The 27,775-nt window shown below is 52.0% G+C and overlaps 2 protein-coding genes across 2 annotated transcripts; one reads left to right on the forward strand and one right to left on the reverse strand.

Annotated features, from left to right (window-relative positions):
- Positions 1-3,876: 3,876 nt before the first annotated feature.
- UNC5CL (unc-5 family C-terminal like) lies at positions 3,877-17,756 on the reverse strand. Its single transcript, XM_043907386.1, has 9 exons — positions 17,506-17,756; positions 12,220-12,665; positions 11,394-11,694; positions 10,430-10,692; positions 9,631-9,732; positions 9,298-9,365; positions 8,349-8,449; positions 8,079-8,192; positions 3,877-6,052 (listed from the first exon to the last, which is right to left on the reverse strand). Exons 2-9 carry the CDS (start codon positions 12,602-12,604, stop codon positions 5,830-5,832), a joined length of 1,557 nt encoding a protein of 518 aa, XP_043763321.1. The 5' UTR covers positions 12,605-12,665; positions 17,506-17,756; the 3' UTR covers positions 3,877-5,829.
- Positions 17,757-21,161: 3,405 nt separating this feature from the next.
- Positions 21,162-27,178, forward strand: TSPO2 (translocator protein 2). The gene is given in 4 exon segments (XM_043908707.1): positions 21,162-21,250; positions 21,624-21,756; positions 22,001-22,186; positions 26,897-27,178. Coding segments are annotated over 4 exon segments (690 nt in total).
- The last annotated feature ends 597 nt before the right edge of the window (positions 27,179-27,775 follow it).

Below are 27,775 nucleotides of genomic sequence, written 5' to 3' on the forward strand. Positions count from 1 at the left end.
ATAAAACTATCATCTCCACTATTATCCTTTCATGAGATAATAGGCCCTTTGACACCAGCAAAATAAACAGGATATGAACACAGAATAAAAGGCAGTCTTTACAGAGAAAAAATCACGGGCATTTTGGATAGGGGTCCTAGTTGTACATGATAGAGTCTCCCTCAAGCTAGTTTAAGTGGAAAGCAATAGATTATGGAGCCTAGAGAGTCCATGGAATCATTGGAAGGGCTGAAGGAATAGACTATAAGTAGGACTTCTAGTCCTAAGTCCCCGAACCCCATCACAGCATCAGGCCACTGGGAGAGCTGCCAAGTCAGGAAGGTGCAGCCACAGCTGCTGGTTCCTGGACCAGTTCCACTCCTGAAAATAATCACCACCCTCTTGCCCCATCAACATCCTACATTACATTATTCAACATCAAGTCAAAGCCCCACCTGAGTTCAGCTGATTGGCAGAACTTAAGCACATCTAAAGGACTTCCCTTTTGCTCAATGAATCTGTAATGAATCTGCCTACAATGCAGGAGACCAGGGTTCAATCCCTGGGTCAGGTAGATCCCCTGGAGAAAGTAATGGCAACCCACTCCAGTATTCTTGCCTGGAGAATTCCATGGACGAGGAGCCTAGCCGGCTACAGTCTGTGGAGTTGCAAAGAGTGGAACACGGCTGAGCAACTAACATACACATACAAGCACGTCTAGATCCCTATTTGCCAGTGAGTCTGGGAAGTGTGAGTTTAGTTTTCAGCCTTTGCACTACAGGAAGGCAAGTGGGGCTGGAGAAGGCGCTGAGTAGATCAGTTCCCTCTTGCTGGCGAGCTTTTGCTGCATGCTCGTGAACCGTGTCCAGTCTGATCCTGGATGGTGCAGGAATCAGAGAGATGCCGCGAGGGATGTGTGCAGTTGTGCTTTATTGAGAAGATTCTGCAAGTCAGGGAATAAGGCTAACACCTGCTGAGGGCATGACTCTTTTCGTGAGGAGAGTTTGCTCCCTGGAGCCAAAGCATTAACCACACCCTGGCTATTGTGGACACCTGTCAGATTCACAGTTTCCATCAACTTTGAGTAGCTTTTTTCATATTTGGGGATATCTGCATACAAGGAGTCCCTTCTTCCCAAGAGGAAAGTCAGAATTCAAATTTCCAAAGTCCTTTGTGGTTAGGATTCACCATGTGATCTGGGCTCTGACTCCCTGATACCCCCGCCCCACACACACAAACATACATATACACACACACACTTGAGATCTGATTCAGAAAGGGGTAGCAAGAAAAGTGGGCAATGCATGGAGCTTCCATTTTTGCTGACATGGATGGCAGCAGAGGCCTCAGCTTTCAGAGGTGATGGTAAGATCTGGTTCCTGACTCAGAAGTAGCAGGAGTGGTGGCAGAAGTGGTTGCATAAAGTTGAAATTCTGCTCTCTAGCGCTCAGTAGCAGCAGCCACAGTAATATCAGTTTCCTCCCCTTGGGCTGACGCTTCCACACATTCAGGGCAACAGTCTGGAAGCTTAACTTCAATTATATTTCTCAGTCCTTCAAATGATTGTTTACTCTTCAGGTTAATGGCCCATCTGTAATCCCCAGTAAGAGTGGATTCTGTTGTTGGCAACTGAGAACAACTCTGATGTGCTGGAGCTGGTGAGCCAGGAATACCTGACTCTGAATCCATCCCTCAGTACCACACTGCCATCTGAGGCATCCTTACAGCACAGAGTGTCTGCCTAGACCTCATCTCCTACTGCCCTCTTGAGTCAAGTGCAGAGAGAGAGAGAAGGCAAGTGCTCGTCTCTGACTCCCACCATCCCAGGAGCTTCTAACAAACAAAGAGTGCTCTTCTTCATTGATTTTTTTATAACCAACACTTTGTATAGGGCAGGTGTTCAACAAATGTTTGATGAATTAATGAATAGGCAAGTATACTATAAAGTTATGCCCAGCTGGATCCATAATCCAGATCTTCACTGTCCATCACAGCACCTACTAGCCAGAGTCCTACTGCCTACCAAGCCCTTAAAATGTGGATAGTGCAGCTGAGGAACTGAATTTTCATTTTAATTGTTTGAAAATTTTTAGTTCATACCTCATTTCATTTTTGGAAAACTTTCAGCTCACTTAACTTGTGTATGTAAATGTACTTTTTCAGCTGTAATTTTATGAAAGCTAAATACAGATCATATATTTCCAATGAAAATGTAGTACATTTTATATAAAATATACACCAGTCTCCAAATACTTTATGAAAAAAGAATGCAAAATATACTATTAATAATTTTTATATTGATTACACATGGAAATTATACTATCCTAGATATATTAGGTTAAATGAAGTGAAGTGAAAGTCACTCAGTTGTGTCTGACTCTTTGTGACTCCATAGACTGTAGCCCACCAGGCTCCTCTGCCCATAGGATTCTCCAGGCAAGAATACTGAAGTCGGTTGCCATTCCCTTTTCCCGGGGATCTTCCCAACCAGAGATTGAACCCAGGTGCCCTGCATTGCAGTCACATTCTTTACCATATGAGCTACCAGGGAAGACCAGGTTTAACGAAATATACTATTAAAACCTGACTTCATCAGTTTCTATTTACATTTTTTGATATGACTACTAGAAAATGTAGGCTTCACAGTATGTGGCTTTCACAGTATTCTGAGGGACATCTTGAATCTGACCTTGGCATGAATGTCATTCCGCAGGCAGACAGGGAGCCAACGATGTGTGTTACGTCTGGGTACTGCAGCCTCTCACCCTGCAGACCCGGACTTGACCTTTACTGTTCATTCCCCTCCTGACTCTTAAACCAACAGGTGAAAGTTCAGGCATGGGCTTCTACAACATGCATAAGAGAAGTCACAAATTTGGTATTTTTAGAGACCAGAGAGGTAAGCTACCTGGGAAAGGGCTGGAGATAAGGCCACAAGTAGTGACCAACTGCTCTACTTAAAGGCAATACACAAAGAAAAATCCCCAAGTGGATATTCCCTGGGCCTCCCGTGTGCCATTCTGCACAGGACCATAAAATCCAAAGAGGCCCTTGGAGAGCCTTGAACATGGTCGCTTGATCCCAGTGTAGAGACTGAAGCCAGAAAAGGAAGAGCCAAGCTAATTAGCACTAGAATTGCTAAGTGTCCCAATGCCATCAGAACATGCCTTCTCTTGGCTTTAGGTACTGGTAAATATGTGCCAATTGGGTTTGATTTGAGAAAGGAAAGATCCACCCTACAGGCATCAGGCAGCTTGCCACCTACCTCAAGATTTCCAAGACTCTGTTTCCCAGCCCTGTGAGCCCATCCTGATGGATTAAGGCTGCGGCCAGAAGGCAGCCTCTCCCATCCTAGAACCACCCTCCCCCACATCCCCCATGGCTTTTATTCACAATTCCACAAGACCTAAAACCCCTAAGTGATTTGTTCCAGGGTAGGAAGTAACACAAAGATGCCTTCGGCTGGTGTGGAAAACAAAGAGGAAACAATAGGAGATGAGGGGGAAAGTGTATCAGACTCCAGGTGAGAAAGATGCTCTTAGTAGTCAATCCTGAGCCAAATGAAGAGGGAGAAGGCCAAGGTACCAGCCTGGAATAGCTGGCAGCCCCCAGTGGGGTGGGAGGACTAACAGGATGGATGGGGTTAGGGGAGGAGGACAGGGGTGGGGTGGTAGGCAGTGGGAGGGTCCCACCCTGAAGGCTTGCTTCTAACAGAATGGAAAGCGAACCTCCCTAATCTACCTTTCTGTACCCAGACGACATCCATGCTAGCAGTACAATCTACAAAACACTGCTCTCCAGCCTGCTCCCATCGGTACAGCCTTACCACATAAAATCATTCATATCCACATCTGAATTTACCAATCTGAGCAAAATACAGTTAGTAACAAAGAAAGGCAATTTTCATATTTTATTATACAATATTGTTCATCATAGAAAAAGCTTTAATATTTTTTTAATTAAATACAGAAGCAAATTGTTAGTGTTGCCAGAGAGATCATTTGCCTGCTCTTGAAAAATTTAACAACACCTATTTGCCAACAAAAGAACTGCTTGAATAGAGTCAAATCCTTTGTTCTCCTTTCAGGACCCAGCCTACTGATTTATTTTCTATACAGCGCCTAACACACAGTAGGTGCTGAATAAATAGTTGACTAAATGGGATGTTCTTTAATCCCTATCCTCTCTCTCCTGATCCTAAATTGGATCCTGACTCACACAATAAAGGACTTCCCTGGTGGCTCAGACAGTCAAGAATCCGATTGCAATGTGGGAGATCTGGGTTCGATCCCTGAGTCTGGAAGATCCCGTGGAGAAGAGAATGGCAACCCACTCCAGTATTCTGGCGTGGAGAGTTCCATGGACATAGGAGCCTGGTGGGCTACAGTCCATAGGGTTGCAAAGAGTCAGACACACGACCGAGTGACTAACACTTTCTTCTTTCACAAGATAAAATCCCCACCCATCCATTCCTAGGGTAGTCTGGTGTCTTTCAGTAGCCTTGATACTTAACCATGGTTTAGAGACACTTGCCTGAGGGGAATGACTGCAGGTTTCAGAGAGAAAAAGAAACACACAAAAGCATGGGAGTGACAGAGAGATTCAGGGATGGAGATGCTGCAGGGGCCAGCGACAGCAACATGAGGTCAGAGAAACTTAAAATGCACGCAGTTTGCGATAAAAGAAATTAAAAGTTTGGGCAACAATAATAATCTTGAAAGTTTCTGTCCAGTTTTGATGTTTCATGACAGAGATAATGGCAGAGAGAGAGGAAGACAAGGCAAGAATGAGAGGAAAGAGACAAAGGAAGTCAGGGGAGACAGGCGGATCAGCAGCTGTGACTGCCCATCTCTAGATCTGGCCTTGAACTCTGGTCTTGCCCTGCCTCACACTCACCGTGCTGGGCTCCCTGAGGCCTCTGCACCCAATGAGCATTTGGCTCCTACTGTAGGTCCAGTCATCTCCCTGCCTTTCTCCACCTAAAGATCTCTGAGCCACTCTGCAAACCATCTCTCCAACATCCTCCACAAGGCTTTCTCACGGCTCCAGCCCATACTCAGCGCCCTCCCTTCCCAACTCCTTATGCTGGTACAGTTCATGTGACATTCATATCCCTAACCACAGGGCAAGTGCTAGGAGTTTGCCCTCTGCTCCTACATCTGCTCCTACAAGAGGGCATCTTGGTTCCCCCAAGAGGGGTTTCAGTACAGTTCAGTTCAGTTCAGCTCAGCCGTGTCCGACTCTTTGCGACCCCATGGACTGCAGCACGCCAGGCCTCCCCGTCCGTCACCAACTTCCGGAGTTCACCCAAACTCATGTCCATTAAGTCGATGATGCCATTCAACCATCTCATCCTCTGTCGTCCCCTTCTCCTCCTGGGCTTCAATCTTTCCCAGAGGGGTTTTGCAAGGGTCCAAACCCGACCTCATTTATTCCAGGAGTTCCCATGATACCCAGTCCAATGCTGAGTATCACTTAAGTGCTCGGGGAATTCTCTGCGAACTAACCAGTCCCCAAGGAGTGCCGACAGGGCAGTCTAACAGCCCACTGGTCTATTAAACAGCTTCCCGGAGGCCGGCCAGGCTGGGGCCATCTCCTGGGCTCCTGCGCCCCCTGCCGGCCAGGAAGGGCTCTGCACACAGGATGAAGCGGGCCAGAAGGGTGGTCCGGAAAGGCGGGGGCTCACAGTGGCGTCCAGCCTCGCTGTGGCCCTGGGGGAACCACCCGAGGGTCCTGATGAGGTCGGTGGGTCCATCCAGGAAGAGCAGCTGTTTTGCTTCCTGGGGGTCGGGGCACATCATCCACGGCCTCCCGGGGGACAGAGCCACACCGTGCGCCGTGGCGGGGCGCTCAGAGCTTCTCATCCAGCTCCAGGCCCTGGTTCTCCTGGGCGCCGGCGCGCAGCCGGGGTGGGCTGCCGCTTTGCGTCCCGTTCAGGTAGTTCTGGATGACGGAGGCGCAGTCCAGCCGCTCCATGACGGTCATGAGGTAGTGCAGCTCCTGGAGGCTGCCATTCTGCTCCTCAAATAGCTCCAGGATGGCTGCCGCGGGGCTGCGCTGACAGGACATGAACCTGGCCGGGAGGTGGGTGAGGGGGGAGCGGTGAGAGGAGGGAGGGGACCCTGCGTCGAGATCCACCACCCACCTCCCCCCAGCTCTGGCCCTCATCCTGCTCATGCCTGCCTTCCAGGGCACTCTAGATGGTGGAAGGACCCAGGACTTTGAAATCAGAGATTGCCCGGGTCACATCTGAGATTGCACTGGCTCAAAGTCTACTCCTCTCTAGGCTTCAGTTTCCTCTTTTTCTCACACCAGGGCTTGGATGAGAAGACCTCTGAAGATGCAGAATATCCAGCTGTGATATTGTGTTTGCCTTCTCTGCGCCCTACCCCCACCCCAAACACTCCCCACCCTCCCCCTCTCCCAGGCCACATCCTGCCCACCACTACTGAAATAGTTCTTCCTACCCATGGCCCTCCCCTGCTCCAAAACCCCTCCAGAGTCTCTTTCACCTACTAACCAAACCCACTCTCCTGACTTCCCTGCCCATCCACCACTTGGCCTTTCTGTGTTTTTCTGACCTCTTCTCCCGGCTCCCATCCTGAACCTTCCTTCCCACCTTAAGCATATCAGACCTTCTGCCCCCCTCCCCAAGATGATCCCCTACTTCCCTACCACCTGAAGCCCTTGTTCCCACCTCAGGTGGAGGAGACCATTCTGCACCCCTTAGTCCAGACTCCCATTAGGCTTTATTATTATTTTTTATTTAATTGAGATATATAGTTGACTCTTGAACACCACCACTTTGAGCTGTGTGAGTCCACTTACATGCAGATTTTTTCCAACTGTAAATATTACAGTACTACATGGTCCCTGGTTGGTTGAATCTGTGGAGGCTGAACTGTGGATGTGGAGGGCAGCTGTAAGGTATACCAGGATTTCAACTACATGGAGGGTCACCCCTCTAACCTCCACGTTGTGCAGGTCAACTGTAATTAATGTAAGTCTTTATTATTCTTGCTTTAACCATTTCATGCCTGTTTTCAACTTGCCTCACAATATTGGGTACATAAAAATAATGTCAAAGGCACACATACCTTGATTTTTTTAAGCTCTCTGTATCCCTTAGTACAGAGTGACCTCCCTGGTGTTGGGACCATATTTTGTTCATTCTGTATCCCAATGCTTAGTATAGTTTTTCCAGGACTTAGTAGGTATTTGATAAATGTTTACTAAAAGAGTGGTTTTATTTTTTTGCTTTTGAGGGAGCATTTTTATTTATTCATTTATGCCACACCCTATGGCATGCAGAATCTTAATTCCCTAGCCAGGGGTTGAACCCACACCCCCTGCAGTGGAAGCACAGAGTCTTAACCACTGAACCACCAGGGAAGTCTTTTAAGTGGGTGATTTTAAAATCTACCTTGTTTTAAGGATCCAGCTCTCATCCTATCTCCTGGATGTGGACTTTGACCACTGTTGTCATCTTCTGAGTGCTGGGGCTCAGCTCAGAATTGGTCTACTCATCTTTCTTCACAGAGACCATAGCTGCACTGCCTGTTTTGCCAATGTTTATTGAATTAACGTGTGCCAAGCACTCAGCTACAGGCTTTACACACATTATCCTGTAGTCTTCCATTCTTCCCCGCAGAGCACAGCATGTCAAGCACTCAGTATGTACCAGCGACTTACATGTGAACTGATTCATTGTTAAATATTTACTGAGCCAATATTTATGTGCTGAACACTGGCCATGAACCAGGCATCGCTCTAGGTACCAAGAATACGGTGATAAACAGAAAGATGTCCAACACCTTCCTGCGGAGTCCCTTTGACTTCCCCTGGTCCTTTCCCCCTGGCTTTCTCCTCTCTCACCTGTCATGTCCTCTTCTCTTTGAAGCCATGAGAACAAGGACGGTTGGACCCAAACCAATGAGATCACTGCCAATGAAATCAATTCTCTTCTGGGAAGTAGGGTGGGGAGTAGCCATTCCCTGACTTTTAAGTCACTCTCTTGTGAATGGTCCAGTCTCCAAGGGGTCCTGAGAACCCCCACCAGTCCACCCTCCGCTCCCAAGCGCAGACCTTATCCGTCTTACCGGATTTTCATACCGCAGAGCCCCAGGTGGGAGGCCAATCGCCGCCAGTCATTGCCAGTGATGCTGTTTGGCTCCAACAACATCTGCAGCTGCTCGAAGAGCTCTGGGGGCAGCCTGAGGTGGAGGAAAGGGTGTCCTTGAAGGGGAGGATGGAAAGACCCAGCCTGGTTCCGCAGACAGCTCAATGCCGTGATCGCTCTGCAAACCCAGGGACAGCAATCCCAAACATCCCCCACCCCACCACAGCAGCCCAGGCAACCCCCACCTCACCTATTGCAGGGGGGTGGCTGGGTGACTGGGGGTGGGGCTGCCCAGGATTCCTCCTCCGATGCCTGGAACCTGAGGATTTCCATGTACTTGGTCTCTAAGCCCTGAGCCAAGAGAGGGACAGGGAACACACTTAGGGATCATGAGACATCCCTTGAGCAAAAAGCCAGGGCACCCACCTCTGTTCCTCCCATCTCTCCTTCAGTCTGGAGACACAGCCCCACCCTAACCAATACCCTCTACCCTCTGCTTCCCGGACCCCGGAACCTTCAGCCTTGAGTTTGCTCACTGAGCTCTTTGGGACCTGGGACATGAAGACCAAACAAGGTACATCCTAGGGCACCAGGAGAAGTGCTGAGTGGGGTCAAGGGCAGGGGAGGTCATCTGATAATAGAGACACTGAACTCAGGCATACGTGCCCTCTTCCTCCATTGCTCCTCTCCTTGGTACCTCCCCGAAGGATACCTCGAGGGGTATCTGCCTAGTCTCCAATAAGATGCCACATGGTTCCCCAAAGATTCCCCAATCCTGATTTCTTCATGTCTTCCTGCAGGAGGGCACGATCTCTAACTTCCATCCCACCTACTCAAGCCCCTCCTCCTCCTGGGTCATCCTCCACCTGAAGATACACAGCGCTGTCTCCCACATGCCCACAATCTGTGCAGAAGGAAAGCACTTCCCTTTGATGCCCAAGTTCCTCCAGGTTGGAAGAAACCCCTAAAGGGTTCATGTAGGGTCTGGTTCTTTTACCCTCCTGCTGGATTCACCCATGGATGGACAGGAGAGTCAAAGATGGAGCGTCACTTGGAGGCCAGACAGTCTCTGCCCCTGGAAGAATGCCCTCTTCACCTCTTGACTGTGTGATCAGTCATACTTGCCGCGCACCAGACCCTGGCCTACCTCGTCCACCACTCCCCCAGCCCTGCCCTCCTGCCCCTCGGCTGCAACTCACATCCTGGAAGGTGTGCATGGTGACAATGATCTCATTGGTCAGCGCCGAGCAGTCCTCGTTCTCATTGGCTACAAAAAAGGAGACGTAGCAGGTGAGGGAGGGACAGACCCAGGAGAGGAGAGCAGGACAGCAAAATAGACTTCCACAGAAAGACGTTGGAACTCGGAGGCAGCTGTGCCGGCCACCCCATCCATCTCTCTGCGAAGATCTGCTGTGGACCCTATCTTTAAAAAGAAGGTCTGCACGCATGGCCGAACGAGGCGCTGCAGGGCTCCAGGGTGACCAGGGGCGGAGAGGGGAGGGGAGGAGGGGGACACGGGGCTCCCGGGCTACCTGCTTTTCTCCGGAAGCAGAAGGAGCGGAAGGGGCACTTCCCGTGCCAGATGTGCAGGTGCGGCACCAGCTGACAACTGCTGTCGTCCACGTTCTCCCAACCTGCAGAGGGCAGAGGGCTTCAGGAGGCTGACCTTCGTGTAAGGTCACCCTGGGGCAAGCCCCGTTCGGGGCGCTGAGGGGAGGGGCAGGGCAGGAGCAAAGGCAGGAGCGTGACTCCAGTGGGTGGCAGGTCCCAGGGCCTGGGCGGGGACCCTGTGAGTGCTCTTCCTTCTACCAGCACACAGACCCACCCCTCCGCCCTTCCACCTTCGCATCCAACCCCCACCCTCCCAGCCTCTAGAAGCGGCACGCATGCGCACCCTGTCCACACCTCACACAACCACACCCTTGGCCCCATCGACAATTCCCACAGCCAACCCACAAAGGAACAGGGGCAGAGAAGACTGGGCCTCCTCCTGTGACGTGGGCTTCAACCAGGCAGGACCATAGAAGCCTCCTCCTCCCTCCCTGCCCCTGCGAAGGCAACACCTCTCCTCCTGCTGCCCACCAGCATCATCTGTCCTCCCACGGAAGGACCAGGGCTGAGTGCAGCAGAGGGAGGAATTGAGCAAAGCCTGGGGCTCCAGGAGGCAGCAGGAGGAGCCAGAAGCCCCCCCACCAACCCCCCGAAGCTGCTGCATGCCCAGGAGCCTCAAAAAGAAACTTGAGGCACCCAGATTTCCATCTCAGAGGAAGCCTGGACCCCTCCCTCCACGGGGCTCCCCGACGCGCTGTCCCCCGGCCCGGCCTCCCTCACCCTCCGAGATGTATTTGAGTTTCAGGTATTGGTCCCCTCGGGCCCCGGTGAAGTCGAAGAGCTGGCAGGGCCCGCGCAGGCGCCCGCCGTGCGGCTGCTCGTTGGTCACGGCCCACTGCAGGGCGCAGGGCGTGTTGTTGAGGAAGTAGACGCGCAGCTGCAGGTGGGACTGCCCCGGGGCCAGCGGCGAGCAGAACACGGCGAGCTGCAGCCACTTTCGGGCTTCCCGGCCCGCCGGCGCCTCCAGCACACAGGTGTAGAGGCTGCGGAGAGAGACGGTGGCAGGGACCACGTGCGATGGGGCCGGGCAGGCCAGGACACCAGCCCACCAGCCACCCAGCTCCCACCGCACCAGGGGCCTCTGTGGGGGCCTCCAGGGAGGAAAGGAGAACATTCTAGGCCATGTAGGGAAGAACTAGGGTGGAGGGGTTGGCTAGAGGAATGGAATGTGCGTCATGTCAGTGAGTCACGGGGTCAGTGTAGGAAAGATGGAAGGTGAGCTTAGGGCCACCATGCATGGCCCTGCTCTGGTCATGGGTGGCAAGGAGACTGGGAGGCAGAGGGTCCAAGATCCTGGAAGGACAGAGCTAAGGACAGACATGACGTGGGATGGAGTCTTGGAGAACTGGAGGGGAGCAACGTGCCCTAGACAGCGGGGGGACAGTCCTGAACCAGGGCACAGGGAAGAGACAGACAATAATAGAGACAGAGGTGGAGGCAGGACAGGCCCCTCTAGACAGAGGACCGGGTTGAGCCAGACCTTTCTAGACAGACAGAGGGACCATGGGGGGATGCACAGTCCTGGATGGGGTGGGAGCAAGATAAGCAGCCGTAGGCACTAGGACAGAGGGACTAGGGAACGACAGGGGGATACGGGCTTTGCAGGCCAGCTTGGACAGAATAAGGGGCAGTCCCCGCAGAGAAGTGAGGACGAGGCAGGCAGAGAGAGGGGGCGGGCACCCACCTGAAGTGGGAGAGGTGGATGCGACATTCATCCCGGGAGGTGTGGTCTCCCGGCCGCCCCAGCGGCTTCCAGGCCTTGGCGTCCAGCAGGGCGGTGTTGCTGCTGTAGGTACGAGCCTGGCTGGGCTGCTGGGCACAGTGCTTGAAGGTGAGGGTGCAGGGCTTCAGGAAGGAGGCCCCGTGGGGGCCGCATGCCACCACGGGGCTCACCAGCCCCTGAGCCCGGGACAGCGAGGGGGCATCCGTCAGATCCCACACCAGGGTCAGCGACACCCGCTCCTGGCGGCCCACAGACACAGCACCTGGGGAGGACGGAGCGCTGAGGGGGGCCTGGCAGGCAGGCACACCCCTGCCCCAGAGGGGGCCAGGCCAGAGCGGGAGAGGAGGCGGGCCGGGAGCCCTGGAGAGAGGGCGCCGCAGGGCACATGGGGCTGGGGGCAGTGTGGAGGAGAACAAGAGGGCGGTGACTGACTTGGGATGAAACCACGAGCAAGTCATCCCCCTCTTCCGAGGGATGCTGCGAGCTCATTCGGGCCCTTGTGTGAATGTGCAAAGGGTGCTCTTCCTCCAGACACTTTACTTCCGTTTTTGGGAGAATTGTCATAACAGGCTGTTCATTAGAACAAGGCCCTTTGCCTCCACCTGCCACGAAACTGTCATAGAGATGTGTAGTATATCCATCTTTGGAGTCAAGAAAGACGTACACGAAACATACAATTTTCAAAATTATGAAGGTGTCCCTGAATGGTGCTCCCTCGGGGTTGGCGCCCCTGTCTAATATGTAACATGAACAGCTGTAGGCTGAGAAGGGAGCAGGGTGCTGTTACCTGGCGGAATGAGCAGGGAAATGCCCGTATCCTGGAGCATCAGGCAGCCGCCGCGGTGGTCCACCTCTCGAGCGGAAAACACCAACAGTTTGTGCATCAACTGCCGGATGACGGTCTGGCCTTGGGTGGGCGTGTGCAGTTCCTGATAGAAGGTAGCCACCTCCTGCAGCGTGGCTGGCGGTCCTTCCCTGGAGGACTCATCTTCCGGTGGGGGAGTGGGATGGGACTCTGGCTCCTCTTGGTTCTCCAGCTTCCAGCAGGCCCCCAGCAGCCGGCGAGGACAGCGCCATCGAAGGCACTGCACCAGGAGCACGGCGCTCGCCACCAGAACTCCCACCAGCAGTAGGAACTGGGCGGGCTGGAAGGAACTCTCATAGCAGCACATCCGCCTGGTCCCCTGATGCTGCCGGTTGCCCTGCTCCCCTGTGCCAGCCAAGGCCAAGAGCCTAGGGTAAAGAGTCAGCGTCAGGTGAGCCTTTGGAGGCTAGGACCTGGCTTCTAAGTGGCTGCAATGAGGAGGGAGCAAACTGTCTTCATCCCAGCGTACCCCATGCACCCCAGTCAGATCAATTTCCTTAACAGAACTTCACCTCTCTCTCCCTCCCTCCCTCTGTCTCTCTCTTTCCCTCTCTCCCTCAAGAACCTGCTGTGACTCCCCGTGACCTAATTAATTTCACCTCTCACTAGACAGGAAGAGCCTGGGTTTGGAGTTAGAGGATGTGAGTTCACAAGCCACCTTGGTCATGTCACCTTGAGCTTGTCCTATTGTTTAATGTACCTCAGTTTCTACCTCTGTCTAAATAGCACCCCTGATCTCCGTGGGCCGACCGAGGAAAGTCTTAAAATAGAAAAGCAAGGACTTCGCTGGTGGCACAGTGGATAAGAATCTGCCTGCCAATACAGGGGACATGGGTTTGATCCCTGGTCCAAGAAGATCCCGAACCCAAGCTCTAGAGCCCTCAAGTTGCCACGAATGAGCCCTTGTACCACAACTACTGAAGCCCACACACCTAGAGCCTGTGCTCAGAAACCAGAGAAGTCTCTGCAGTGAGAAGCCTGTGCTCAGCAACTGGAGCATCTCCCGCGCCCCACAGCTAGCGAAAGCCCAAGCACAGCAACGAAGACCCAGCACAGCCAAAAATAAATACATGAACAAATTAAAAATAAATAGAGCAGTGTGTCAAAAAAAGGCATATATATGCAAAAATGATTTTTTTTAAAAAATAGAAAATGAAGTCACAAAGGACTAGACATCCTCTGATCTCATTAACGTAGATAGCAAAACTAGATGAAGTGTAGATATATATTTATGAGTGTATATATGTAAGTGATGGGCTTCCCAGGTGGTAAAGAACCTGCCTGCCAATCCCTGGGTTCAGGAAGATCCCCTGGAAGAGGGCATGGAAATCCACTCCAGTGTTCTTGCCTGAAGAATCCCATGGATGGAAGAGTGTAGCGGGTTACAGGCCATAGGGTCTCACAGAGTTGGACACGACTGAAGTGACTTAGCATGCACACATGTACACATATAAGTGATAGGGTTCGATCCCTGGGTCGGGAAGATCCCCTGGAAGAGGGCATGGAAACCCACTCCAGTGTTCTTGCCTGAAGAATCCCATGGATGGAAGAGTGTAGCGGGTTACAGGCCATAGGGTCTCACAGAGTTGGACATGACTGAAGTGACTTAGCATGCACACATGTACACATATAAGTGTTAGAGAAAGGTCTGGAGCAGAGCTGTGTAATAAAAAATATAATGTGAGCCACAGATGTGCTTTTACACTTTCTAGAGACTACATTAAAGTGAAAAGAACCAGGAGAAATTAATTTTTAATATATTTTATGTAACCCAATATATTCAAAATAATATCATGTTGACAGGTAATCAATGTAAATTTATTGCAATATTTTACATTCTTTTTTCATTACAAGTCTTTGAAGTCCATGTGTATTTTACACTCACAGCACATTGCAATTGGTATTCTGTCTACTTCAAGGACTCAACGGCAACATGTTCTAGTGATTCCTGCCTTGGACATGCAAGTCTGGGAGGACATCCTCCAGACTATTCTTATTGACTGTCACTGAAAGAGATGAGAAATTGGGGGAGCTGGAAGGTGTGAAAGAGGACTTTCTATTTTCTTAAACCCTTTTTTCTGTAGTCTTTGAATTTTTCACATTCAAGCATGTCTTTCTATTAATCTTGTAATTCTTTTTAAAAACTATTAAAGTGAAAAAAAAATAGCCTCTCAGACTGATGATGAGGATGGCATGAGATCATGTGAAAATCACTTTTAGATGATAAACCCTGTCCAAATATGTGTGTTTTATTTATGCCCCTCCTTCTGCTAGAAAGGTCAGAGGGTAACTCACAAGGATATATTATATATATATATATATATATATACACATTCTACAAGAGTAACAAAAGTTAAAAGTGGAAGCAGAAAGAGAAAGAAAACCCAAAGTGAGGGTCTCCAGGTGAGGTCCACCAGGTTCCCAGGGTCAGATGGGGGCCTGCACTGTCCAGCAGAATCCTCCTAAAGAGGCCAGCTCTTGGGACTTCCCTGGTGGTCCAGTGGTTAGGAATCTGCCTTGCACTGCACCGTGGGTTCAATCCCTGGTTTGGGAAACTAAAATCCCACATGCCACTGAGCAACTAGGCCTACATGCCCCAACTGGAGAGCATTGAGTGCCCCAAATACGGAGGCCACATGCCACAACTAAGACATGATACAGCCAAATAAACAAATAATTTTTTTTAAAGATGCCAGCTCTTCCCCAGGTCTTCTCCTCCGACTTATCCTCTTCCTCCCTTAATTTCCACCCTCAGCAAGACTGGGCTCTGCGCAGCTGATTAAGTCTAACCTTTGGCCTTTGTTCCTGCTATTCTCTGCTCCATGCTGTCCTCCTCTGCCTCCTTCACTCTCCTGGACCACTCTTGCTTAGTAGTGCCCCCTGCCAGCCCCCACTCACCAGCCCTTGACTGTTGCACCCTCCCTGACCACTGTCCTCCCACCATACTAAGTAACTGTTTATTTTTAATTTTTTCTTGGCCACACCGCATAGCATGTGGTATCTTAGTTCCCTGTCCAGGGATCGAATAGGCGTCCCCTGCATTGAAAGCTCAGAGACTTAACAGCTGGACCACCAGGGAAGTCCATGCTGAGTAATTCTTGATCACATTCTCTCCTGTGTGGATTTCCACTCAAACAAGCTATTTCTGAACACCCACTGTGGCCCAGGCATTGTCCTGACACAATGACCTCTTACTCAGCTCTCAAGGAGCTTCTGAGAGCATGGGATTCATTTACTCTGAGGTTGAGTTCTGTGAGACACCACATCCTCCTTCTGAGTGCCCAAGGTCCCCATGGTTGATCCACTAGGATCTGCATTGGTGAATTATTCCCTCACTCACACCTCGTGGCTCAGCTGGTAAAGAATCCGCCTGCAATGCAGGAGACCTGGGTTCAATCCCTGGGTTGGGAAGATCCCCTGGAAAAGGGAAAGGCTACCCACTCCAGTATTCTGGCCTGGAGAATTCCGTGGACTGTATAGTCCATGGGGTCACAAAGAGTCGGACACGACTGAGCGACTTTCACTTTCACTTCACACCCCTAACCCCGACCTGAGGCCGCTCCCCCAAGCACCTGCTCCACCCTTGCCCACCTTCTTTCTTCCTTCTCAAGACCCATGAAACCTAAGCCCCCTTCCCAGCTTCCCCTGGCCAGGGTCTAAAGTTCCGCTGCATCCTCAGGATGGAGCCCTGGGGAGGGATCTATTTTCCCATGTCGTCATTAAAAACATAGACAAGAAGAGAAGGCATGACATTGCTCCCTCGGCCCTAACATCTAACCCTTCAGACGGTGCCCCTGGCAGGGCACACGAGTGGAGTTAAGTGAGCTGGCGATGCCTGAATCTGGCGGGGACGGGGATCAGAGCCACAGGCTTCCCTTTACGTCCCATTCAATCCTTGCAGTCCTTCCGCAGTAAAGATAATTGGAATTATAACTGTAATAATAATAGCGAACATCCACAGAGCCAGGGTGTTACAGCGCTCTACGTGGCCCAGCTCATTTGATCCTCACAGCAGCTTTATGAGCTAGCTGTTATTTTTATCTCATTTCCCAGATAAGGAAGCCAAGTTTCCTCCCCCAGTGAGGGCAGAGGATGGATTATTAAGCTACAACTGAAGGCAGAAGGGAAGGATGAGCAAGGATGACAAGAGCTTCCAGAAACACTCCCTTTCTCTCCCTGCCCTTTCTTTTTCCCCAAGGCCTCTTCCTTTTCACTTCTAGAGGAATTGAAGTTGAAAGAGAAAGAAATGAAAATAAATAAAAGGAAAAACAAACGTAAGGAACTATAGGCACATCCTTGGTGCCACAGCGAGTGATGCTCTCGCCTACCCCCTGCCCACCAAGGCACCAGCAGCAGGAGATGGGCCAGCTGCAGAGAAAGAAAGGAGGGGCTCACTCTGTTTCTATAGCAACAGCTTTTCCAGGGCCTCCAAAGACCAGAGTCCAAATCCCCTCCACACCATTGGGTGGTGCAGCAGAGTCCCCTTGTCCTACCTTCCAACCTGGAGGGCCTCTCACAGGAGCCCATTCATTACCTGGCCTGGAGCAGGTAACTCCTCCCTCCTCTCAGCTCCCTTTCTCCCAGGCTGACAGCTCTCCAGGCTGTGTTGGTCCTCACCCCATCCTTCTCTTTGCCCCCAGGAAGGGGAAGGGTCCCGAATACATAGCGTTAACAGCCTGGTACCTGCAGACTGGACCCTCCCAACCCCATGGCTGACCCTTTGGTACCCAGCTCTCCAGTATGTCCTGCCCCAGACTCTGGATCATCCTGGGTGGCACTTTCACAAGATGAGAGTCTTTTAGGATGCGCCATCACCTGTCCCCCGGAAGTTACTTCCTCCAGCACAAGGATCCAGGCTCCTGCTGCAAAGTTCTGCTCATATTCTTTAAGGAAACTCTCAACCCTTCTCCCACATCACTGCTTCTTATTGAGTCTACTGCTGAATGATCTCCAATTATACATGAAACGTGTACCAGGATATTGAGTCCCAGCCTAGGTCATGGGCTGCATTCACCGAATGCCTCCCCCGGTCCTCACCCGCACTGGGCTGTGGCCCTCTGCCAAGCCCCTTCCTTCTCCCTCCTCCAGCACCGGGTCTCCACACCTGCCAGACTCACCTGAGCAGGCCTGGCTCCTCCCTGGGGCCCCAGGTGTCCCCATCTTAACGCTCAGCCCACCCCCAGCCGCCCCAGGGGGTGCTCCCCTTACCGTGTAGGTGACCCAGAGGCGGCCCGCTTGTCCAGGAACAGCAGTTCCTTCTCTGAGAAACAGAGAAGTCAGCCAGACTCGGTCACCAAGCCAGCAGACAAGTGGAGGTGGGCGGGGAATTCAGGCAGGAGTGGCCTGGCGCTTCCCGCTTCCCGGCAGAGTCCTGCCTCCCAGCCACCCCAAAGAGGGGTGGGGAGTCTGTCTTGTATGCTGGCAAAGTCCAGACGAGGTGAGGGAGGCTCCTAGAAGTCCATGAACTTACCCGTCTAGACCGGGAAGGGAGGGACAGAGGGAGACAACCTGGGTACAGGTGAGGCCTCCCTAGAGTGCCCTCTGCTGGTCAGTGGTTACTGCAACAGCGCAAGGTAGGCGGAACCCTAACCAGGGCTTCTCAAACTGTAATGGGCACATGAACCGTCTGAGGGACCGTGTTAGAAAGCAGGTCCTGATCCCTTTGGTCTAAGGTGGGGCCTGAGGTTCTATATCTTAGAAGCCCCCAGGTTATGGCACTGTGGGCCTGTTCAGGGAGCTTGGTAGTGGTTTAGTTGCTGAGTCATGCCCAACTCTTGTGACCCCATGGGCTGTAGCCCACCAGGCTCCTCTGTCCATGGGATTTCCCAGACAAGAATACTGGAGTGGGTTGCCACTTCCTTCTCCAGGAGATCTTACCAACCCAGGGATCGAACCCACATCTCCTGCATTACAGGTGGATTCTTTACTGCCGAGCTTAGACAAGACCTAGTTCTACCCACTTTCTGCACAGATATGACAGGGAAGACACTGGGCTAATGGCCCACAAGTTGCTGGTGGCATTGGGGCACAACCACATCCGCTCCCTACCGAGGGCTCTTTCCACTGCCTACAGGGTTGCTGCCACTCTGGATGTTTGCCAGCCTGGTCCTTCCTCTGTCACTCTGCCATGGGATGAACGCTCCCTTCGCAGAGGGATGTTTTTCCAGCCATCTGCTCCGTATCTTCAGCTCTAGGTAGAGCCCGATCAATCCAAAGTAGGTGTTTAATAAAGACTGGGACGAAAGACTGGGTCAGCTGAGAGGAAAGAGGAGGCATATTTGGATCCAGACTGCCAACGTTGAACCTGGTGACCCACTTGCTGACTGTGTAATCATAGGTTAGTTGTTCAATCTTTCTGAGCCTCACTTCCTGGCCTGTCAAAGGCACATGATAATATTTACCTTGAGAGGGATAAGGACGGCCATTATTGAGCTAATAAATATAAAGCGCACACCACGGAATGGTCACTCAGACGTGGTAACTTGTCGCCGTGGTCTGGCCTCCTGCAGCGCAGGTCTCTCCTCCAGCCCCACATTGATCATCACCCATAGAAAATGAGTAACTGCTGCTGCTTTCATCCTAGTTAATGATTCTCTAGCTTCTTGTCCCAAACTGCAACCCCCGCCCCTGCGCCGCCTTCCCTGGGAGGAGGGGATAAATACCTCCCAGGGGTGCCCAGGTCCCCAAAGAGGAGAGATGGGGTGAAGGAAGGGTGGAGAGTAGCCAACCCGGGGAGAGGACCTCCTGTCTAAAGCACAAGCAGGAAAGAGGTGCTTGGGACTTTGGGAGATGAAGAGGGGAGCAGTCAGTCTTTGGGGACAAAGCTCTGAGACACACAGATGGCTGCCTTTTTCTCTGAGTCATCAGATTCCAGGGCCTTGTGAAACATCTGTCAAGTTCGATTCCAAGCCAGGATGGGCCATGCGAGCTAGCAGTCAATAACGAGGGGCTACGTCTTATGAGATCATTTCCAAAGCTGGGGCTTGTTTCACTGGGGACAACCCCGGTTACATCTGAGGGTCCCTGCCACCCCTACGGACACAAAGCTGGTTCGTGTGATGCAGAGAGCACGATGCCAGGCATCAGAAGCCTGGCAGCCTGGGGCTCAGCTGTCTCAGGAGGTTGGGTTACACAGCACCAATGCCTCAATAGTTCCATCAAGGGGGCCCCTCCAGAGACTGGGTCTAGTAGACCAGGGGACCCTCTGCTGAGAGGAACCCTTCCAGGCCATGCAGGCAGCAACCTGGACTCCCCAGCTAATGCCATCACCCTAGTCACTGGAGAGAGGCAGTCCAGCTGGGAGCCCCGCTCCACCCTTCTCCCCATCCCCACCCTCCTCTGCCTTCCACCCATCACACATCACTGGCACTCAGTCTGGGAAGTGTGCTGCCTGAGGTAAGGGGAACACAGGCCTGCAAATAAATAAGAAGGCACCAGCAGTTGGGGGAGAACAGGAAAAAAGCATTGGGGGTGGTGGGAGTAGGGAAACCTCCAACACTGCATAGAAAAATAGAAATGATAGAGAGACAGGAAAGCAGAAGGTGAAGAAAAAGACAGTGAGAAGCAGAGAATAAATAGAAAGATGCATAGGCCAACAGGCTGGTCAGCCCGGTCCCCAGAACCTCCAGGACATGTTCATGGGCCCTTGACAGGAGAGGATGGTGTAGACTGTCACTCCAGACACTGAGGAAAATCACCTTTTTTCCCCTTCAAATTCTGTCAATCATGGGGATGAGGCTGAAATATCACAGGCAAATGAGAAGCATGATATTGGATGGGGGATCTTGGTTGGAGGGGCTACCCAGGTGGTTCAATGGTAAAGAATCCACCTGCAATGCAGGAGACTCAGGTTCCAATTCTGGGTTGGGAAGATCCCCTGGAGAAGAGCGTGGCTACCCACTCTAGCACTCTTGCCTGGGAAATCCCATGGACAGAGGAGCCTGGTGGGCCACAGTCCATGGGTTTACAAGAGTAAGGCACGACTTAGCAACTAAACAATAACGTTTGTTGGAGGACGGTCTGTGCCTCACCCCATTTGCAAAGGAAGACGCGGAACAAAATACAAGTGAGCATGGCAGCGTTTTAATCAGAGACCAAGCGGTTGTTCCCTTGAGAGGTCAGGCCACAAGACATCTGGGTACGTGTGTTTGTGGCCCCGACCCTCTGGAAGTGGAGAGGTGGAGGGGGAACCTCCCGGAGCCCCTCTGCATAGATGAGAACTTCAGAGCAAGGAACCCATAGTGTCAATCAGCTGAGTCTGAATTTGGGTGGGAGCTCCGGCAGAGTGGGCCCCTGGGGTTTTCCAGTCTGATATAGTGAGATAAGCCTGGGCCAGAGGGGCTGGCTGGTTCTGGACTGGAAAGGAAGTCCAGGGTTCTCTGGCTCCTATCTTCCAAACGTGGTTCTTCCAGGTTGGTTATGTCGGCTTGGTTGAGTTCAGTCTCAGACACTGCCCTCCCTCAAGGGCCTGCTATGTACCTGGCCAAGTGCCATCCATTGTGGGAGGGAGAAAAGATGGGCGATCCTGGACCTGAGATCCAGGAGTCAGACACACATTGGGGGAGAGGAGTCTTTCACTGGAAAGGAGTTGTCAGTCCTAGACGGGACACTCTTGAGTGCTGCATGAGTGGCGTGGAGAAAGTAAGTCCATGGAATGTGGAAAGGGGGGAAGGCAGGGTAGGCTCAGAGGAGGGGGCTGGGAGCAGACCCCAGGCGGCGTCCAGGACTAGACCTCCTATGAGAGGCTCAGGCCGGGAAAGAGTGTCAGGTAGGAGCAGACAGACAGGCAGATGCGGGGAAGGGACTAGGGGAAGGCCACCATCAGCCTGTTCTCTGCCTCCCCAGATTGCACCTCCTCCAGAAGAATGTGGCCTCAAGGGGCCATCTTCGTGGTCCTGCCCCTCCTGGGGCCCACCCTTGTCTGGCTGCTCATCCATCACTCGATGCCCGACTGGTGTGAAGCCTGAGAAAGCTGCCCTGGTGCCCACCCCAGAGTTGTTGCTGGCGTGGACAACCATCTACTCCATCACAGGCTGAGTACCAGCTTCTCATGCTCTGGGCTGGGAGCAAGTCTCCCATCCCTGAATTGCTGCTGCACGCTGATCTCTAAAGGGATGGGACCTCATCTTGCCTCTTTCGGGGTGTCTCCTCTGTACCCGCCTAGGATTCCAGCCCACCCTCCCTTACCTCCCCCCTGCCCTCAAAGGATGCCTAGACCCACTTACCCCCCCGTTTCACCCCACAAAGGATTCCCTCTTGGCAACCACAAGGCCCAATTTACCATGAATCAGCCTCCTCTGAGCATTTCTGCCACCGTCTGTCCACAGCTATGCCTCCCACCGGGTGTGGAAGGGCCTGGGAGGGGGCTTTGGGCAGCCGCTGCCCCTCGGTCTCTAGGCTGTGCAGCTCACCATCAGCTGATGTCCTGATCCTCCTGTTGGCAGCCCACACCCCGGCCTGGTAAGGCGCCAGAGCTCAGCAGTGGGCAGGGCAGGGGGCAGGGAGGCCGCCCGGCCTCCGAAGCAGGGAGCGTGGCAGGGCCGTCAGGTGCAGGCAGGTAGCGGCGGGGCGGTGGGGCAGGCTGCCCTGAACTTCCGTGGGGCGCACAGAGCGCCCGGAACTTGGCTCACTGGCTCCAGGGTGCTGCAGAAAGGTCAAGCGCAATTCCCAGGGCAGCCCGCCTGACCGCCCTGCCCTCGCCCAGGCCCTGCTGCACCTGCTGCTGCTCTTCGGGCTGGTGATGGGCATGGCTCTGCTCTGGCATCCCCATCAACAAGCTGCCACCCTGCTGCTGCTGCCCTACCTGGCCTGGCTCACCGTGGCCGTTGCCATCACCCACCACCTGTGGAGGGACAGCCTTTGTCCTGAGGACCGGCCCCGGGGGAGAGGAGTGACTGAGGCCGGGATCAGGGGAGAGGAGGGAGGCCGGGGTAGGGGCGGAGGAGACCACGGGCAGGCTGTGGAGGGGAGGGCGGTGGCCAGAGGTTGCTGAGTCCCTGAAGGTGACTTGATCCAATGCGGCCGCTGTCCTGGGTCCCCCTGGTGCCACTTCCCATTAGGATTCAGAGACATGGGAGAGGGAGGAAACAGTTCACATTTAATACAAAGTAATAAGTCCTGTATTAATAAGAATTAATTTAGTATTAATAGCATCAATGAATAAAATCCTAACTAACTTTCCAGGTATGATGTGAAGTGTGTGAGGTTCAGGATAGCTGGGTGGGAATGGACATGTCTGTGTGTGTGTGTGTGTGCGTGTGTGTGCACACACGCACATGAATGACGGTGTGAATGCCCTGCCAAACCTCACTCAAAATTTGGGACTTAGATTTTTAATTACTTGAAAAACAAAGTTTCTGAAAAGCCACAGAAAGTAAGAAAGGATACCAATTATCTTGTCGAACAATATATTTATTGTTTATTTTATATTATGTATCATAATAGATAAATATATATTATATACCACCTATAAAATAATATATTCTATATTATATTAATCTTATTTAATTATTTTATTTTAATTTTTTATATTGGCATGTAGTTGATTAACAATATTGTATTAGTTTCGAATGTGCAACAAAGTGGCTCATTTATACGTGTATCTACTCTTTCAATTTCTATAATTAATTTATTTTAATTAATCATATTAATTACACCAATAATATCATATATAATAGTTATATGATACATTATGCATTATATATGTCATACTAGTCTTTTTCAATTTCTATAATTAATCTTAATTAATTATATTAATTACACTAATGTTGAAAAAAGATGTAAGCCTCAGTGCTGACCAGTGAGTTGAGGAGGAGTTTTTTGTCCAGCCTTCTCTCTTATTTCCCTTTCTAAACCTTCCTAATGGCTTTTTTAAATTTTCCTCTCTTCCGTCCTCTTGCTTTCTTCTCCTGTTGTCTCAAAGCCCTGATGGTGGCAAGAAGTGATGGCCCCAGGGCTGCCTCCCTAAAACCTAAACAAGGCCAGCTGGAAGGCCCAGGTGCCTTGTGGAAGGAGCTTTTAAAAATATCAACCAGACTCTCTAGGGATGCGCCTGGGCATTGGTGTTTTTAAAACTGCCAGGACTTCCTCATGTGTAGCCCACCTGAGAACCACCCCTGAGGATGTTCCAGAGCCATCCGGAAGCTTATTAAAAATGCATAGGAACTTCCCTGGTGGTCCAGTGGTTAAGACCCCATGCTCCCAGTGCAGGGGGCATGGGTTCAATCCCTGGTCAGGGAACTAAGATCCCACAGGAAGTAAAAATGCATGTTCCTCGTACCCTACCCAAGACCTAAGAATCAGAACTTTGGGGGTGAGCTTAGGCATCTTTGGATTTAACAAGCGCTCAGCACTTCTCTCAGCTGCTCACTGAAATTAGAGAGCTCCGAGCACAGATGGTCTTTCAGGGCTCCCTTTGCTGTGACAACCTTAGATTCTGTGAGTTGAGTTCTGGGTCTGGGACCAAATACACCCCTTGCGGGGGCGGGGGGTGGGGGCGGGGAAGGACCACACAGGGGGAACAGCCAGAGGACATTACATTTGAGAAGGAGACGGGCTGTTCCTGGAACTCACCAAGGAAGGGCAAGCGAGAAGGGATCTCCTCCTCCCCGCCTCCTCTGGGCATGCTCTGCCCAGCGGGGCCCATGGGTCACCTGTGTTCCACCTGCCCTTGTGGCCCCAGCCCCAGGGTGGCACAGGGCACAGGGAAGGTGTTCATTTATCTTTGACTGATTAACTGATTAAGTAAATGAACACATTGTCCCATTAAAAGATAATGCTGACCAGCCCCCCACCAACACCTGCCCCGACACTGGGCCAACCGAAAAAGCCTCTCTTTTCGGGGAGGGAATGGCATTCATTGGAGAAGGGCATGGCAATCTACTCCAGTATTCTTGCCTGGAGAACCCCATGGATAGAGGAGCCTCACAGGCTATGGTCTATAGGGTCACAAAGAATCAGACACGACTAAAGCAACTTGGCACGCACAAGGGCATTCAGAGCTGTTGAAACTTCTCAGGTGGTTCTAACGTGCAAGCAGATTGAGAAGAGCTGCTGTGGGGGTGTTGCCTCTCAAAGTGCAGCCTAGTGACCTCCTGGAGCCCTGGTTGATGACCTGGACTCCAGCCTTGCTCCAGACTCACAGAATCAAATCAGCTTGAGGAATGGGGGCCCATAGATAGGGTGCAGTGGTTTGCAGTTCTGACCTTGGAGACAGATCAACTTGGGCTTGGACACTGACTCTGTCATTCATTAACTGATAATCCAGTACAATTTACTTCATTGTCTATGCTTCATTTTCGTCATCTGTAATATGGGGACCTCAGAGAATCTGAGGAAAGAGTGAATACATCTGGCACAGAGAAAGTGCTCAATAAATGTTAGCTGTCCTAAGAGGAGACCTGTTTAATGAGTACCCGTGGTTCTGACTCACGTGGCAATGGAGATCCACTCTGCCCTGAGACTCTAGAAGTACTTCCCGGACTTCCTAAGTGCCGAGAGGCTAAATGACCTTCCCCATGGGTCTGTGGATCAGCCTGACCGGTGCCACAGGCACAAAATGGTGAACGCTTTATTGCACACATTCACATGGATTTTGACTTCACCTCAAACAGATTTTTTTAAAGCTGCTTTTAGTTGAACTGAAAACTCCATTGATCCAGGTAACTATTTAAATTTATAAATGATAAAGGACATGCTTAGGAGTCACACTGCATGGGTTCTTATCCATTTCAACATATGGACCTTCCAGAGATATTTGTCATTGTCTTTACCATCTCATGTAGGCATTATAGATACTTGCTACCAACTGTATTGATGTTGCCAACTAATTCTAGAAATTAAACTGGATCTCCAAGAAGATGCACCGTGTCGCTCATGTGACTCCGACTGCCCTAGAACAAGTGGACACCGCAAGCCCAGAGTTTTACATGCCTCTAGTTTTGGATATTGGTCCTAGAAGGAAGCTTGATTTGCACAGTGTCCCAAGCCCTGGAATAGTCTGACTGCCTGGCAAGGCATGAGCCAAATAAAGGGCTTCCTGGCTTTGTGCAAAAACAGCCAGAAAGGACAGGATCCCCAACCTCAAACTTATCCTCTGACCCCAAAGTTGTCCTTAATATCCCCCTCAGCAGTAGCTCCCTGGTTCCTGAGCGGGAGTTCTAATCCCCGCGCCCCCTCACCCCTCCACCTGCCTGGCCTCTCGCCCTTCCTCTACCCAACCTTCCACTTCTGAGCCCAGCCTGGAATACACACTGCCCTTGGTCCCTCCTCTCTCGTTACCTAGAGCTGTGCCTAAATAGAGTCGGAGCTGTTTCCTCCGTTTGCCAGATGTGTCCTGGGATTCCACCATCTGAGCTACGTGTGTGCTTCTGTGTTCTCGGGCAGTGTTTTTCCATTTGCCTCTGAGCAGACACATGGTGTCTGAATGTGATTCACTCGGTGGGTGGGGGAGAGACAAGCCCTTCACCGATGTCTGGAGAGGTGGGGAGCAGCTCCTGGTGAAGTGGCAACCCCAGGAGGCAGGGCGATCTCTCACTCTGCTGTATCTTCATCCTGTCTTTGCTCCCCAGTCCCTTTCTCCTTCCTGCTTTTGCTAGTGTCTGCAGAATGGGGATACACAGTGGCAGGTGAGGTGGGCAGGCTGGTAGGTGTATGTCCAGTGGACAAACATTAGTCCTGCCCTATGGGCAGGTAGGGGCGATGCTCTAGTGGAGGCGTAAGGCCCTTGAGTACAGTCATGACCAAGCCAGGGCTCCAAAGTCTTGCTTCCTTTGTGCTCCACCTGTTCTATCTCCCGGGGTTCCCCTGTTTCAGAGTCTTTCCAGAGTTCCCTTTTCTTGTAGTTTCAGAAAACCAGCACAAGATATTTTTGTTTTAAAGCTTTCTTGCTGATCTTCATCAGTGACAAAGTTACCCGTCCGAACAAAGCCTGACTTTGGCGGGCATCCACTCAAATCTGGACTGCCCACCTCCACCTTCATGCAGAGTCTACCGAGGCCCCTTCCCCCAACCAAGCTTTCAAGGACCCCTCATAACAAAGGCCCCCTCTTCTAACCTGCAAGCTAGAAGAAGCCCTCTTTGTCACACCAGGAGCCACGGGCGGGGGTGTCTAATCAGCCTCGTTTGTCCCGCTGGTGTCTGTATCTCTGAGGTCCCCCCAGCCTGCCCAGAAATGACCTGGGCAGAGAAGCACCCAGTGAGCTCCTTCCCGCTCCACCTGCACCTGCTCCAGCACATTTCCGAGGGCTGCAAGTCTCCTCTGAGAAGTTGATTGTTAAGTTTATCGCTTTCTCCCAGTAGGTTCTTTGGCCCTGCAAACACCCCTTCAAAGGGGAATACTATTAGTCACCTAATGGGCATGATTCTAATCAGATCGCGCTCCTCAAAGACTCAAAGAGCCAGCCAGCCCTGGGGGCCGGGTGGTGCTGGGAGTGGCCGCTGGAATGGAAGACCAAGGTGACCAGGACTAAAGTCCCGGTTGTCACCATTTTTCCCCGGGGCCGTGCGTCCTGCATGGCCAGCCAAGCACAGTGTCCTGCCCCGGAGAAGACTGGAAACTCCATTCCGCCCTGCATGATTGGAGTTTCTCCTCCCTTCCCAGGGAACCTCAGACTCTGGGAGCCCCGGGGCCCCCTCGCTGCACCCCGCCCAGGCTCTGGACACCCCTGTTGTTTATGTCAACAGAGTGGTTGCCAGCGGGCAGGCTCCTGGCCACCAGGGGGTGCCCGGTGCCCGCGGCCCGCTGTTTGTATTCCTCATCTCGGTGGTGACCGGGGGGCGGGCACAGCCGGGCTGGGTCTCCGGGGCAACGCACTGTTGGGGCGCCAGCTGCCCTGCATCCACTCCATCAGCGGGCTCCCGAGTATCTGCTTTCACAGAGTGAGAATTTAAACCTTCCCCTGGCGAGGCAGCTATTTTCCATCGGCCCCCTCGAGGCCTCTCTACTCCCTTCCCGGTGAGGGCAGCTCGGCTTCTGGCCGAGACCCGAGGAAGAGCCATGCATGACCCTGCCACCTCCTCCTCAGTGCCTCCTAGGCCCTCGGAAGGTTTTCTGAAATGACCATGGGAAACAGGGCCGAGAGAGGCAGGCCCTGGGCCTAACCCAGCGCCTCCCAGACACAGGGGGGCTGGCTGGGTCCTAAGACAGTAGGAGAATTCCCTTGTGGGTTCCCATTCCCACTCACCTGCTGTCTGCTGTCTCTATACCTATACCCCTTCACACACACACACACACACCCCTCATACACAAGTTGCTCCCAGAGCTCAGTCTCCCTGCAAGAACACCTTCTCCCCTGGTCCCCTTCTTGCCCCTCCACCCTCAGAGCCTGGCCTCAGGGGTCCTGATAGCAGTCGGGACTGAAAGGTAAGGACTTAAGACTCTAGAAGCCCAAAGCTCTGTTTTCACTAGCTGTGTGACTTTGGGCAAGCCACTTACCCTCTCTGATCTCAATTTCCCCCACCAGTGAAATGAAGGAAATAC

The sequence above is a fragment of the Cervus elaphus genome, chromosome 7 (assembly GCF_910594005.1).
Source record: "Cervus elaphus chromosome 7, mCerEla1.1, whole genome shotgun sequence".
Taxonomy (NCBI): domain Eukaryota; kingdom Metazoa; phylum Chordata; class Mammalia; order Artiodactyla; family Cervidae; genus Cervus; species Cervus elaphus.

What these genes read in the sequence shown, in the direction of transcription:
- UNC5CL (XM_043907386.1), bottom strand. Translation starts at nt 12,604, where the DNA reads ATGTGCTGCTATGAGAGTTCCTTCCAGCCCGCCCAGTTCCTACTGCTG. An exon ending in TTCCCTGCTCATTCCGCCAG is followed by an intron (nt 11,695 to 12,219) that starts GTAACAGCACCC and finishes CGTCCTCCCCAG; the next exon opens with GTGCTGTGTCTGTGGGCCGC. An exon ending in CAGCCACCCCCCTGCAATAG is followed by an intron (nt 8,193 to 8,348) that starts GTGAGGTGGGGG and finishes CCTCCACCTCAG; the next exon opens with GCTGCCCCCAGAGCTCTTCG.